Source organism: Lissotriton vulgaris, chromosome 10 (genome assembly GCF_964263255.1).
Source record: "Lissotriton vulgaris chromosome 10, aLisVul1.2, whole genome shotgun sequence".
Lineage (NCBI taxonomy): Eukaryota > Metazoa > Chordata > Amphibia > Caudata > Salamandridae > Lissotriton > Lissotriton vulgaris.
In genome coordinates, this window is record NC_141698.1 from 770,323,785 (window position 1) to 770,339,556 (window position 15,772).

General features: G+C 47.1%; 1 protein-coding gene across 2 annotated transcripts in view; it reads left to right on the plus strand.

The window, feature by feature from the left end:
* PALS2 (protein associated with LIN7 2, MAGUK p55 family member) overlaps window positions 1-15,772 on the plus strand; it is a 985,569-nt gene that overhangs the window by 456,558 nt on the left and 513,239 nt on the right. For both annotated transcript variants that reach the window (XM_086941681.1, XM_086941682.1), the window contains exon 5: window positions 12,826-12,978. In XM_086941681.1, the coding sequence (XP_086797807.1) occupies window positions 12,826-12,978 (153 nt within the window). The remainder of the gene's footprint in view (window positions 1-12,825; window positions 12,979-15,772) is intronic.

Genomic DNA, 15,772 nt, shown 5'->3' on the forward strand with positions numbered 1-15,772 from the left:
GTGCTCGATGGATCACGAATGGCGTCTGAACTCGGACGTGGCGCAAGGCCTCTTTCGGCAATGGGGAAAGCCTTGGTTAGATCTATGCGCCAAAGAAGAGAACGCGCAATGTCATCAGTTCTGCGCGTTGGAGTTTCAAAGACGGCACTCGCACGGCGACGCCTTTCGGCGCGAGTGGAGTTGCGGTCTGTTATACGCCTTTCCGCCTATACCACTTCTGCCCAGAGTGCTGAAGAAGATCAGGTGCGACCGGGCCCAAGTCATCCTTGTGGCTCCGGACTGGGCTCGAAGGTACTGGTATCCCGAGCTACTCAGCATGTCAGTCAGTCCCCCGATCCGCCTGCCACTTCAGGAGGACCTTCTGTCGCAGCAGCAGGGGACGGTCCTCCACCCGAACCTGTCCAGCCTCCACCTCCATGCGTGGAGATTGAGCGGCGACAGTTGAGGCCATTTGACTTGCCTCCTGAAGTCTGTGATGTGATTCTGGCAGCCAGGCGTTCCTCCACGAAATTGGTATACGCCTGTCGGTGGAACAAATTTGTGGCATGGTGCACAGCAAAGGCTGTGGATCCTCTTTCTGCGGTTCTTCCCTTCCTTCTTTCTCTTGCCCAGCAGGGCTCTGCTCTGGGCACTATCAAGGGCTACCTTTCTGCTCTTTCAGCCTTTCTGAGGCTACCTGATCAACCTTCTTTGTTCAAGTCCCCCATTGTAACAAGATTCTTGAAGGGCATCACACACATGTATCCACCTGTTCCGTTTGTGATGCCTCAGTGGGACTTGAACCTGGTTCTAACCTTCTTGATGTGTGCTCCCTTTGAGCCCCTTCATTCCTGTCCTCTCCGTCTCCTGACTTTAAAGACGGCTTTCCTGGTTGCCATCACCTCTGCCAGGAGAGTGAGTGAGCTCCAGGCTCTTTCTGTCAAACCTCCTTTCCTGTCCATTCATCCTGACAAGGTGGTTTTGAGAACAAGACATTCTTTCCTGCCCAAGGTTGTCTCTGCTTTTCACATCGGACAGTCCATCACCCTCCCTTCCTTCTTCCCGCCTCCGCATCCTTCAAAGGATGAAGAGCGGCTCCATCGTCTGGACCCAAAACGTGCGCTTTCATTTTATATGGATCGCACACGCCAGTTCCGGGTGGATGACCAACTGTTTGTTGGCTACGTGGGTGCGAAGAAGGGACGGGCGGTACATAAACGGACTATCTCTCGGTAGGTCGTTCTGTGCATCAAAGCGTGCTACTCTTTGGCTCGGAAGGAGCCTCCTGTTGGGCTGAGGGCCCATTCCACTCGGGCCACGGCGGCTACTACTGCCCTGGGCCGGGGAGTCCCTTTGCAGGACATTTGCCAGGTGGCTACGTGGGCCTCGCTGCACACTTTTGCGAGGCACTACTGCCTGGACAGTGAAGTCCGGAGGGATGGCTTCTTTGGCCGTTCGGTCCTCCAGGACTTTCTGGTGTAGGATTGTATTGGTTCGCAGACCCACCACCGGGGTTGGTATTGCTGGGGTATCTATTCTAAGGTAAGGAATCTAATACTAACCTGTTTCTTTCAGATGAACAAGTTACTTACCTTCGGTAACGATATATCTGTAAGAAACAGTAGTTAGTATTAGATTCCTGTTAGGGCTGCGGGAGGTATAGGCAAGACACTGATCTTAGTTTTCAAAGGGTTTATTTTTGAGTACAAAGAGTCCGAACTCTTCTTCTTTGCTGTTATCTTCCCCCTCGGAGATCGGCTTCTAGCTGCCTTCCTGATCCCAGACTCCGCAGCTGAGGCGCGATGGTCCCGGTCGAGTCTCCGTCGCGGGACAGGCTCGTCAACCTCCGTCATGCCGTTTGTGTTAAGGCCCAGTGGGAAAGAAAGATAGCAAGTGTCAGTGGACTGGTCCCAATGGTTTTACTTCCTACAGGGAAAAGGAGTGAGGACTACCCTAACCGTGCACCTGTCTACTGAAACGCCGTAGTGGGGGGGGGGAAGGAATGTGTGCTCAGGGAGAGGGGCACCAGGACCAGATAGGTTTGCTTCAGGGAACGTCGGAACTCGTAGTTCTGCCCGTGACCCAGCCCCGGACTTTGTCACGTACCTGGCGGAGCCATACACCTCCCGCGGGTGTATGGCTGGGCGGCTCGTAGTATCGGTGGCCTCCTGGCTTCTCCTCCTCACTCGTCCCTCTCGCTCCTCCGGCTCTGTTCTCGTCTCGTCTCTCCTCACTCTGCTCTGCTTCGCTGTCTTCTCCAACTCCGCTCCGTTTCTCCGTCTCCTCCTCCTCAGTGAACAAGCACACCCCTGATACGTTCTGTGCCGTATATGACGTCTCAGTGTCCTGACGTGACTCCTCCCATTGCTAATCCCAATCTTCGTTAAAGGGCCAGAGTTCTGATTGCGAGTCTGCGTTTGTGTTGGGGTTCTGTAGAGGGTACAATTGGTTAAAGGCAGAGTTTGTCCGTATTGTCTTTTCATCTTGATCACATTCCGCAGTTCTGGACACCCCCATATTGTTACATACCTCCCCCTCCAGACACTCACGATCGGTGAGTGGATGACGTGACAAGAAATCGGCCCCTACATTTTCGATACCCTTCCGATGATGGACAGAAAATGAGAATGGTTGTAGAGACAAAAACCATCTAAGTACCCTCGCATTATTTGATTTATTGCGGGCCATCCACAGCAGTGGAGCATGGTCGGTAAATAGATCAAAATGTCTCCCTTCCAGGTAATAAGCAAGTTTCTCGATGGCCCACTTGATCGCCAGACATTCTTTTTCAATGGTAGCGTACTTCAATTCCCTGGGGAAGAGTTTTCTGCTTACGTATAAAATTGGGTGATCAAGCCCATCAGGTCCTATTTGCGACAGCACAGCTCCAATCCCGTAATCCGATGCATCTGTGTGCAACGAAAACGGGCGAGAAAAATCCGGAGAAGACAATACAGGTGTTGATGTAATGATGGACTTCAATGTGCAAAAGGCCTCCTGCATCCGCTCAGTAGGATGCACTGGAGTAGACGGCTTCCCCTTATCTTTCAGTGCATCCGTAAGGGGTGCGGCTATGTCAGCAAACTGTGGGATGAACCTCCTATAATATCCGACAAGTCCCAAAAAGGATCTCATTTCCCTCCTAGTTGCTGGGAAAGGGGTGTCAGAAATAGCCCTCACCTTCTCGATTTGTGGCTCAATCATTCCATGTCCCAACACATAGCCAAGATATTTAACCTTTTGGAAGGCCAATTTACACTTTTTGGCGTTCACTGTTAGGCCAGCAACCCTTAAAGTTTCCAAAATAGAGGCCAGATGTTTCAGATGCGACCGCCAATCTGGACTGTAGATGACAATGTCGTCTAGATAGGCGGACGTAAAGTCACTCAACCCAGCCAGGACTCTGTTCATTAAACGTTGGAATGTTGCAGGCGCCCCGTGGAGGCCAAACGGCAAGACCGTAAACTCAAAATGACCATCTTCAGTCGAAAATGCAGTTTTTTTCATATCCTCCTGACGCAGGGGCACCTGCCAATACCCTTTCGTCAAATCAAGGGTCAAAATGTATTTAGCATTGCCCAACCTCTCAATCAATTCGTCCACTCTTGGAATGGGGTATGCATCGAACAGAGATATGTCGTTCAGAGCCCGAAAGTCCATGCAAAAACGGCAACTGCCGTCCGGTTTAGGAACCATTACGATGGGGCTAGACCAATCACTTTTGGATGGCTGGATTACTCCCAGCCGGAGCATCTCCTCCACCTCAGTCCTGATAGCCGCTCTTCTGGCCTCGGGGACTCTGTACGGTTTGATCCTCACTTTTTTCTCTGGTGGGGTATCAATACAATGTTCAGCCAGAGAGGTTCTCCCTGGGCGGCTTGAAAAGACGTCCGCAAATTTATTTAGAGTAGTTTTCAGTTCCATTTGTTGCTGTCCTCGCAATTCATCATTTTGAACCAGCATGTCAATGGTGGAGCTCTCAGATCCCGAATTGTCAGCCAAGTGAACAGCGGCAGGGGGCGGCCCCAGCCATTTCTTCAAAAGGTTGATATGATATGACTGGTGTTTATTTGGAGCGATCTGCAGTTTATAGCTAGTAGGCCCTATGACAGCCGAAACCTTATATGGACCCATCCACTCCGCCTTAAACTTATTGGAGGAGGAAGGTAGTAGAACCAAGGCCCAGTCGTCCACCTTTAGCTGTCTCCACTTTTTCCCCTTATCATACGCCTTTTTCTGGACCGTCTGGCTGGCCGCAAGATGGTCCACCGCCAGTTCTCTTAATTTAGCTATCTTAGATTTCAAGGCCGTGGCGTAATCAAGGGTAGTGGCGACCTCCTCAGACTGTTCATTGACCCACGCATCCCTGGTCATTTCAAGTAACGAGCGGGGTTGGCGGCCGTAGAGAAGTTCAAAAGCAGAGGCCCCCATACTACTCTGTTTCTGGGCCCTGATTGCGTATAAAGCCAATGGTAGCATTTTGTCCCAGTCAGACCCACTAACTTCCATCATTTTCCGGAGAGTCGATTTAAGGGTACGGTTGTAACGCTCCACCAGCCCGTCCGTCTGAGGATGGTAAACAGAGGTACGGAGCTGGTGGATGTTCAAGGTACCACAAATTTCCTGCATCAGTTTGGAGACGAATGGAGTACCCTGGTCAGTTAGGATTTCCTTCGGGAACCCTACTCTACTAAACAGTTCAATCATTTTATCCCCCACTTGTTTAGAGTTGGCAGCTGACAAGGGAAACGCCTCCGGAAACCTGGTGGCATAGTCGACTACGACCAAAATGTGTTGAAACCCCTTTTTAGTTTTGGGTAATGGGCCTATAAGATCCATCCCGACCCTCTCAAAAGGATTCCCAATAATCGGTAATGGTTGCAAAGGGACGGCAGGGGGTCTGACCATATTCATTCGTTGACAAATGTCACACTTACGGCAATAGGATTCAGTATCTTTATAGATCCCGGGCCAAAAAAACTGTCTGAGCACATTTTGGGTTGTCTTTTCAGCACCGGTGTGTCCGGCGACCAGGTGGCTATGAGCAAAAAAAAGAACCTGCTCCCTGAATGACACCGGTACAAGAAGCTGAGCCGGGGCCCCCTCCTTCCCAACCCTGTATAGCAGGTCATCTTTTATGATGAAGCCGGGAAAACTTTTGGAGCCTATGTCCCTCTGGTGTGCCTGTTCCCACGCATTCATCAGAGTTGGGTCACTGATTTGAGCAAATTTAAAGCTTTTGTCTAACACCCACGGATCATGAGGGAGTATCGCATGTACAGGTTCACCGCGTACCCCAGTGGATCCGAAAGCTTCAGTCCCCCTATCAGTGTCTTCCAGGCTGTTTACTTCGGACAATGTGGTACACGCTATGCTCTCGCAAATTAGTTGAGCCACCCGGTCACCTTTATTGACTTTAAAAGTCTCAGTTCCAAAATTAAAGAGGAGGATAGTCACATTACCTCTATAATCTTCATCTACAACCCCTGCTCCTACGTCAATAAAATATTTGGCGGCTAAACCTGACCGAGGAGCGATTCGGCCGTAGGACCCAGGGGGAACTGCAATTTGTAAGTCTGTTTTAACTAGAGTTTTTTCTTTACTGGGCAATATATAGTCATATGCGCTATATAAATCGTACCCGGCTGCCTTGACTGAACCTTTCGTGGGAGAGCATGCATTTTTAGTTAATTTTACAAACCGTAGGCAGTCAGGGTTGGGCCTTTCCCTTGGTCCCGTGTTAGTTTTATAGGGATGCCCCGTTGTATCTGCTAGTTTATCTCTAAACATATTTAGGAAAGCCGGATTGTCCGTTCCTATTATTAGATCTTCAGGCAGACTTTCCATTACCCCCACTCGGACTTCAGGAGTAGTCCCTAAAGTGGACTTTATAACAATGTTGGCAATTGGATATGGTTTTACATCCCCATGGACGCACTTTATGTTAACCACCCCTTTTGAGACGTACTGTTTTGGATGGACGTAAGATGCTTTAATTACTGATTGGCGACAGCCTGAATCTAATAGCGCTAACAGAGGGTATCTATTTGCTGTGACACTTACTCTAAATGTTCCGCCCATCTCCGCCGAAAACATGACCGCCTTGGGGAGGTAACCAACCTCCATCGGTTCCTCTTCATTTCTCTTTCTTGGGCACATTCTTGCAATGTGTCCCCACTGTCCACAGTCAAAGCATTGTGGACCTGAAGGGATGGTGTTTTCCGTTCTCCATGTTCTAGGGCGTGTCATTTCCTTTCCTTTTACAGTAGGTTTTTCATGTCTTGTCATAGTTTTTCGCTCCCGATCCGGTTCAAAGGGGAAACCTTTCGGCTGAGCCCGTGAAAAAGATGAAGCCATTTCGACCGCTTGAGCAGTGGTTAAATTATGGTGCTGCCTTAGCCACTTTTGGGTGGCATAGGGGAGTGCCTCTAGAAACTGTTCTAGATAAATACGGTCGAGTATTTCTTCCTTGCTACTCGTCGCGGGGGTGAGCCATTTGTCTGCTGCCATTTTAAGTCTCACAAACAAAGTCTTGGGGTTTTCTCCTACTGAACCTCTTTCCCTCCGAAACCTTATCCGATATGCTTCGGGATCTAGCCCCAGATGGTCGAGAATTATTCTTTTTACCTCGTTGTATGGGGTGTTCCCATTGGGATTGGCCACTTGGTAAGCTGCCTGTGCTTCTCCCCCTAAAAGCGGCGCCAAAAAAAATGGCCATTTTGCTACGGGCCATCCACAGGCTCTGGCGGCCCTTTCAAAATTTAGCAGGAAGGAATCCGGATCTTCACCTGACCGATATTTCTGCAGGGAAACTGATGGTGTTCCATGTGTTATTGTTCTCTCCGTGGCTCCTCCTCTATTACTAGTGTCGACCCAAGCTTGTTCAGGCTTTTCCTCAAACGCTTTTTTTATAGCTTCTCTGTCAGCTTGTGCCGAAGCCAAGTGTTGCTCTAATACCCACTCGATCCGCTCTTGTCCTTTCACTAGTTGTTGCACTACGGTTTCCATCTTCTCTCCACAGATGGTGCCTATGCCCGCATTCTCCACCACTGTTAGGGCTGCGGGAGGTATAGGCAAGACACTGATCTTAGTTTTCAAAGGGTTTATTTTTGAGTACAAAGAGTCCGAACTCTTCTTCTTTGCTGTTATCTTCCCCCTCGGAGATCGGCTTCTAGCTGCCTTCCTGATCTCAGACTCCGCAGCTGAGGCGCGATGGTCCCGGTCGAGTCTCCGTCACGGGACAGGCTTGTCAACCTCCGTCGTGCCGTTTGTGTTAAGGCCCAGTGGGAAAGAAAGATAGCAAGTGTCAGTGGACTGGTCCCAATGGTTTTACTTCCTACAGGGAAAAGGAGTGTGGACTACCCTAACCGTGCACCTGTCTACTGAAACGCCGTAGTGGGGGGGGAAAGGAATGTGTGCTCAGGGAGAGGGGCACCAGGACCAGATAGGTTTGCTTCAGGGAACGTCGGAACTCGTAGTTCTGCCCGTGACCCAGCCCCGGACTTTGTCACGTACCTGGCGGAGCCATACACCTCCCGCGGGTGTATGGCTGGGCGGCTCGTAGTATCGGTGGCCTCCTGGCTTCTCCTCCTCACTCGTCCCTCTCGCTCCTCCGGCTCTGTTCTCGTCTCCTCTCTCCTCACTCTGCTCTGCTTCGCTGTCTTCTCCAACTCCGCTCCGTTTCTCCGTCTCCTCCTCCTCGGTGAACAAGCACACCCCTGATACGTTCTGTGCCGTATATGACGTCTCTGTGTCCTGACGTGACTCCTCCCATTGGTAATCCCAATCTTCGTTAAAGGGCCAGAGTTCTGATTGCGAGTCTGCGTTTGTGTTGGGGTTCTGTAGAGGGTACAATTGGTTAAAGGCAGAGTTTGTCCGTATTGTCTTTTCATCTTGATCACATTCCGCAGTTCTGGACACCCCCATATTGTTACAATTCCTTACCGCCCCACCCATCCTCCATGTTCTGCGAACTGATACCTAGGGTTAAGGACATCCCTTTCAGGGCCCTAGTTTCAAATGGCACCAGTGTTGGTTCTCATATGGCTCTGCGTGTTCTGGCGCGGAAAAGCTGTGTACAAAGAACTGACGTCAGCGCGCGGAGGCGGCGTCTATATACTCCAGCGACGTCATCACGGCGCACGACGCCGACGACGGACGCGGAGCCGCAGGGGACGCCTGCAGACGCGCAGGGGTACTGCTACGCAAAATTTTCCGGATCCAGACTGACGCCTGGGGATATTCTAAGGTAAGGAATCTAATACTAACTACTGTTTCTTACAGATATATCGTTACCGAAGGTAAGTAACTTGTTCTTCAATACCATGACAGAATCTGGGCAATTAACCTCATAGACTTATTGTACAATTTCTACAGCTTAAGTGCAGTTTTTTGTGGTGAACATACTTCAAATCTTGTAACCATTTCCTTACCTCTTGGGTCAGGGAAATATATGCCTTTAATTAAGTCACAGCTCTTATAGAATACCTTACCATATCTTTGCCAGACAACTAAAGCTGTCCTTAGGAGAGACCTAAAAAGTACCAATAGAAGATCGCGTTCATAAAGTCAATGGCGCGGGACATAAAAGTGAGTCACTGAACAAAGTGTGAAGGTAGTGAAATACTCTCCCAACATCATCCACCAATCACAGCCCATGACGGCCCCTCGTTCTCTCTCTCTCTCCACTGCCATTCTTATCCAGATCCCCAGCACCTTCGGAAATCTTAACCTACTGAAAAGCCCCATATCCTATGAAAACTGCTCCACAGAATAACTTTTCCCCCCTCTACGTATTCCATATAGACAACCATCTTTTTCTCTCACCTCGATCATCCACTATTCTTGTTGTCCAAGTTCTGCCACACTTTCACATATTGCCTGGTCTAGATAATCCATTTGATCTAAAGCAGTGCACAGTTTTAAACCTCTTGGAAGACCACAGGATCCTCCATATATCTGCAATCATCCTCCCCTTGTCCAGAGCCACTCTTCATCATGTCTCCAGGCTATGACAATATCCTCTACCAGAATCCACCCCAGATGACTGCACATGTTGCTGCCTCCAAAGTAACCCCAGCCCTCCAGAGACCCGGTTTCATACGTCAAGTTATGCTGCACAGACTGCTAGAACACATATCGACACCTGCTTCCACCACAGAGATATAGGGTGTTTTCGACAGCCCCTTTCAGATATTGGCTACTGTGGAAAAGAAGTAGTTCACGTACACATATTGGTTTTAAATGATTGCTTTTTAATTTTTGTATTGAGATTAGGGTACTGAGCTCTTTGTTTTTTCTTTTTTTTATTTTGCAGTTTTTTTATTTTGCAGACATAATCATCAACCATGTTGGGACAGTAAAGTAAAAATATACGAAAACTGGCCACTTTGCAATATATGCTAGCACTTGAATTGTGACATATAAATTCATGTGCACTCAGAATGGCCATCTTACAACAGTAAACCAGATGCTCAAGCATGCATTCATCATGAGCTGATGCACGCATATTTTGAAACCTAGAACAGTAGAGTTCATTAAAAAAATTACTATCATAGTAGACAGCCATGTTGGATCAGTATACCAAAAAATGTCACCTGAGTACCAATGCAAATAAGCATTGGTAAAGCCCATTAGGGCTTCATTAGCCATTCCAAACGCAAGAGCAGTTGACTTTGCCAATGCTTGTTTAGACATTTTAGGTACGTGAGAACATCTCTACCTGTCGTAGTTTTTGGAGCCCTTCTTTGAGGCATTCCTCATGTACCATCTATTAAAACGATAAGGAGCAGGCAAAATAAGAAATGTAAGTCTTTTGACAAGACCATTAATTTTGCAAGACAGTCTGTGTGAGTTCCCTCTCAGCCTCTTTTGTGCTCAAAAGATTTCAGTTTTAATGTTCGTCGGTATTTTCTGCAGACAAAAAGAGCTGGCCAATAGATTCTTCTTTTAGAGTAGTTTGTCCGAAGGTAGCACCATCTTTAACTGCAGCAGGTCTGCATCTCTTCTTTGCGTCATAACTAACGGTCTGCACTGTAATATATACATGAAGTAAGGTTTTTATTTTTTAAAGAAATCATGATCGCCTCAGAGTAGTTGATCCACTGAGCAAAATATTTGACAGATGTATCCGCAAGTCATTGTGCACCAGTGGGGTAAATTTCTTTACTTGGTCACTTTTTTAAGGGGGTGCGGGGTGTACTAAGTCAGATGAGCCGAGTGTGAATCTTGTAGAGCAGTTCGGGAGGAACGCTAATCCCTAAAGGACTTGAGTTCGATTTCTCTCAAAGGAGATGGAGTTGCGTCATTATTGGGGATGCCATAATGTGCTGTGCCCATTTCTGCACTAACAATTGCAAGCCTCTGGATATTTGTCTTTCACGTGACTTGAAGTCCATTTTGATATCCTTTTCCTAGGTGCTAGAAGATTTTCTGTATTTGAAAACTGGTGATCGGGGCATATTAGGGCTGCCTGATTGACCCTCGTACGCCCCCTACCCACAGTTTTTCATACATTTCATTGCAGAGATGTCGATGCTTAGGATGAAATACTGTCGAATCTAGCCCATGGTGAGACTTCTCGCCACAGTGGAACGCTATTGAAAATCAAACACCATTGTTATAGAGGAACGATTTTTACTCTTGCCAACTTTTACCCTCATTCGAAATGTCTCCATTTGGGGCCCTCTGAGCCAGCTTTGAAGGAAGAGTTGGGCTTGTACAACAAATTAAGGCAAACACTCTTAGCTTTGCGTATTCTATATCTGTACAAAGCACAGGCCCATAGGAATTATGCAGCAGAGGAGAACCAAATTATGCGGATGTGTTTACTAAATTATGCAGCAAGAAAAAGCAATTTATGTAGTGTAATGCAGCACATTTTGTCATAGTTACATTTAATTTTGTTATTTTACACTTAATCCTGTCGGCAAAGGTTTCACCTCATCAGTACCAGTTTAACACCTAGAAATAGCAATAAGCAACAGAAAGCGACTAGTCAATCTTTACATAGGTCCTTCCTTAGTAACGTTTGATCTGTTGGAGGTAGAAACTTTTTTTAAATAAAAAAATGCAGATTTTGCAGCAGACGATGGGTTTGTGGTAAATGCGGCAAATCCATAACTATGTACAAAATCACATAATTCCAGTGACCCTGACTAAGTATGACGATGCCTATTGGTGATGCACGCAAAAAAATTCTTCTGGTTGTGCATGTGTGTTGTTTTCTTTCTTTCTCCAGCATCTAATTTTCCAGTTCGGAAACGGACAGTCACCAGTTTTACCACATAATTTAATTTAATTAAAGAATTTAAGATTTACCAAGCAAAATGCTGTTGAGTTTAAAGAATTAAGCAGTGCTTCAGGATCAATTTTCATGTTGATGCTGAAATTCCATATTTTGTTGACTGAGACAGTCGATGTTATTCAAAATGTGTAATAATTCCTCAAGTAATGTTGGTTTTCTAAAGTAGACTTTGGAATCTCTGGTAATTATCCGATTAGAAGTAATCCGGGTTTCTTAATTAAGGCTAAGATCTAATATTTTACACACATTCCTTTTTAACATCTAGAAGAAAATAAATCCTGTCCTTGCTGTCTCTATTATTTATTCTGACAGCCATTGCTAGGTCATACAGTTACTTGAGTAACTTGGATGGTGCATGGCAGCTCAGCCTCACCAGCGGTGGATTGCAACCTCTCGTAGTTATGGCATTTGTGCTAAATGGCTTACTTGGACAAGGGCATGTTTTTACTCATTTTCATATAAACCTCTACAGATTTCTGTCCAGTTCTGCAGTATTTTAATCTGTTTAGCTCTGCTTATTGGTTGTTATGGCTACAATAATATACAAAATTAATTTCATGTAAAAAGCTGAAAGCTCCATTTGGCAGCACTCAAAACAGGACTGGCATGCACCAGTAGTCTCCAGCTGTGGGCTTCACGTGAAACACGACTCAGTAACCTACTGCGCTCCACTGAAGAACTCTTGAATAACAAAATACTTATCCGGCCCTGAGAAAATTAAAGATTTGAAGAAATTAATAGTTACCAAGCTAAAATGAAATATTGGAAGAAGTGAATATTTATCAAAATTTGCTTCAATGAATGTACTGCAACTTTGGAAACGATGGACCATATTCACCAGAATGCACTTGGAGGGCTACTGAGTTGTTTCACTTAAAACTCACAGTGTAAGGCTTTTGGTGAGTGCCATTCCTGTTTTGAGTGCTGTCATATGGAGGTTTCTGCTTTAAACATTAATTTCATCTGCAACAAACGGTAAACTGTGACCAGAAAAGTCAATCTTCTCATAGAAAACGATCCTGTTCTATTACTTAAACTTGTATTTTGTAGGCTCGTATTTGAACTGTTGAGAACATTTTCGCTTTCAGGCTTACATTGTATACTTAATTATTTATGCTTAACAGTTTCAACTAATACCCTGGAAATATGGTAAATCTATGCTTTGCATTTACACTTAGTTATCTTGTATAAATATATCTGAATAAGTGAGTATTCGGTCTGTCGTTCTTGAAATATAACACTTGATTTTCGCTCTCTGTCTCTACGATATACTGGATTATCATCCATCCCACTGGCAACCTTTTTAATAAGACATCTATATTTACACGTGCACTCCAGTTAGATTAGTGCAGTTGTGAATTTCTTAGAAGACTTGACTTTGTGTGGCAAAATTGTCCTTGCACCTTACATTGACAATGTATCGCTTTTTGAGCAATAGATTCTCACTTGTTGGAATAAAGGCAGCTCCTGTTTCTTAAGAGCATTTTTATAACTATAACTGTAAAAGATTGATGTATTCAAATTCAATTTTGTGTTGACAGTCGCTCTTGGAGGCCCATGATATTGTTGCATCGAAGAGTTACGACTCCACTCCTTCTACTCCAGAAATGAATCATTCGTCAGTGAAAAATGAAATGGCACCAGTAGATGCTATTCGGATGGTTGGCATTCACAAGAGAGCTGGAGAGCCACTGGTATGTGAAGAACAAAAAGCAAAGCACATACATTTGAAATTCTGTGGATGAAATATATTGGTATAACTAGTGTGCGTTATTTGGCTTGCCTATCAATAGTGAATCAATGCAAATAAATTAAATGGGTTGCAATAGAGGGGAGGTGAAATTCAGAAGGGTAAGAGCAAGAGATGGGAGTAAAGAAGACATGGAGATAGGTTTGTAGTACAGTAGATATATTACGATTCTCAAAAGTTTCAATCCATTCCTTAGTGTAGTGTGTCACCATTGTGAGTTAGGACTTGTGTCCTTGCAGACTTGCAACTGTTTTTTTTTTATTTTCAATTATTTTTATTGAGGCCCCGCAGGTGGGGTTATCTTGTCAGTGACATAAACACAGCGATAAGCCTACAACCGTGCTCGGGCCGGCCGCGTCATGAGGAGTGCACATAAATTCAACAGGAGCGCATAGCAAGGCAATCGTCAAGCATATTGGGGCGTCTGCCCCCTAGATGGACCGGTTACAGAAGTCTTCGCTGTCTGCGTTAACTACACTCTTAACAGTCACTGCTTCCAGACGCTCAGCCCCATGGGCCAGGCACAACCCACGAACAAAATTTGGTGAAATCGTAGGACCAAACGGGCCCAAACAGTATTGCAACGCTGATAGAGTAATCAGCAGTGGAGAACAAGAAAAGGGGGAAAGTAAGAGGGGAAAGATCAAAGGAGAAGCAAAGAAAAAGAGATGGCAGGGGCTAAGGGGGTAAGATCGTTTCTCGGCAATGCAGGGCGGATCCACCAATTCCAGCACACTCACATCACATTCTCTCAGCAGATTATGGAGGGAGCAAAGTATCCTCAACCAGACGCACGGTTCGCAACCTAGGGGGTACATGGCGCGCATGCCCTATTTTGCACAAATATTTCACCAGGGGCTGCCACACTTTGCCAAAGCGCGTATCGCGGGCCTGCAATCTAGCTGTGAGGAGCTCCATAATCAATACATGCCAGAGGCGCATAAACCATACTGCCACCGGCGGTGCTTCTGTTCTTTTCCAGTACAGGGCAATGAGCTGTCTGGCTGCCCCCAGCATTTGAAGCGCTATCATCCAGTCAGCTCGGGTGATCGCCCGGAGTCCAGATGGTTTGACCCCAAGAAGGATAGTGCTAGTGGCATCAGGCAGAGGAAACCCCAGGACCCCCCCTGATATGGCTCAGGACCTCCTTCCAGAAGAGGGTTAGTGATGGGCAGGTCCACCAGATATGTAAAAAGTCCCCAGTCGCGGACCGACACCTCCAACACACAGGAGAGGAGGCCGGGAACATCCTGTGTAGGCGTTGCGGAGTATAGTACCACTGTGTCATAATTTTGTAGGCGTTTTCTTGCTGCGGGATGCTACGGTAGATTTTGGGTATGTCCCGCCACAACCGCAGCCATTGCGTAGGCGAGATGTCGGTACCCGAGAGGGACTGCCACCGTGCCTGGTAACTGTGGGAAGGCGGCGTTTGGGGATGTTGCAGGATATAATAGATCTTTGAGACCAAACCTTTTGAGTCCGTGAAGTAGCGGGCCAATTTCTCGAATGGGGTGAAAGCGCGAGTGGCCGCCCGATAGGTCTCATCGCCCATTACCCAGTGTTTTAATTGGATATACTGCATTTCGGCTTCAGATGGTAATCGGTATTCCTCCTTACAGTGTGCAAAGGATTTTAAGGTGCTCCTGTCAAAGAGGTCCGTAAGTACCCTGCAATTGCCTTGGGACCATCTGCGGAAAGCTCTGGTGCGAAGGGCCGGCGGGAACCGCGGATTCCCTTCGATCGGAGTATGTGGGGAGGGAAAGGTGTGAGGCCTCGACGCACTGCCACCCGATCTCAAATGTCCAGTACCGTTTTCGTTGGCACCGCCATGTATGCGCTCGGAGAGCACCCTGCCCTATGATTCCACGCCAGGTCCCATATGGTGCGTCCAGCTACAGCCCTATCCATGTGTAGCCACCCCTTCTCACTTTCAGTGGTACCCCATTCGACTATGTACCGGAGATGTGCAGCCCAATAGTACTCCACTAAGTTGGGGTATCCCAGGCCCCCTCGATCTCGGGGTGCTAGGAGGAGTGCCTGCGAGAAGCGGGGCCTCTTGCCTCCCCAAACAAAATTGGTTAAGTCCCTTTGCAAGGCTCTAATGTTATGTAGTGGGATGGGGGTAGGTAAGCACTGAAACGAGTATAGTATTTTGGGTAAAATGGACATCTTTATGGCGTTTATTCTGCCCAGCCAGGATGGCACAAGTGCCTTCCAGTTCCGTAGGTCCTCCAGCACCGCACGTCTGTAATCCCTCCAATTAACATGCATCCAGCCCTCGAGTGAGGGAGTCCACTGCAGGCCAAGGTACCGGATGTGCTGTGCGGTCCAGCGGTTGGGCGCTATCCGTTCAAGGTGAGAGATATCTGTCGCAGGGATGGTGAGGTTAAGTGCCCAGGACTTATCATGATTGATTTTCAAGCCAGAGACGAGTTCAAATAAGCCAAGCGTAGAATGCAGTGCCAGGAGGGACTCACAAGACCTCATGAGCGTCAGGATGAGGTCGTCTGCAAAAAGCGCTACTTGATGGTCAAGACCTCCTAACTGGATACCATGGATGTCAGGGGCCCGGCGAATCATATCAGCCAACGGTTCGATCGCCAAGGCAAATAAGAGGCGAGAGCGGACACCCTTGCCTGGTCCCTCTGCCTATCGCGAATGGTTCCGTGAGTTGCCCGTTCACTCTGATCCTTGCCCGTGGCGCAATGTAGGGCGCCATGATTCTAGCGACCATCTTT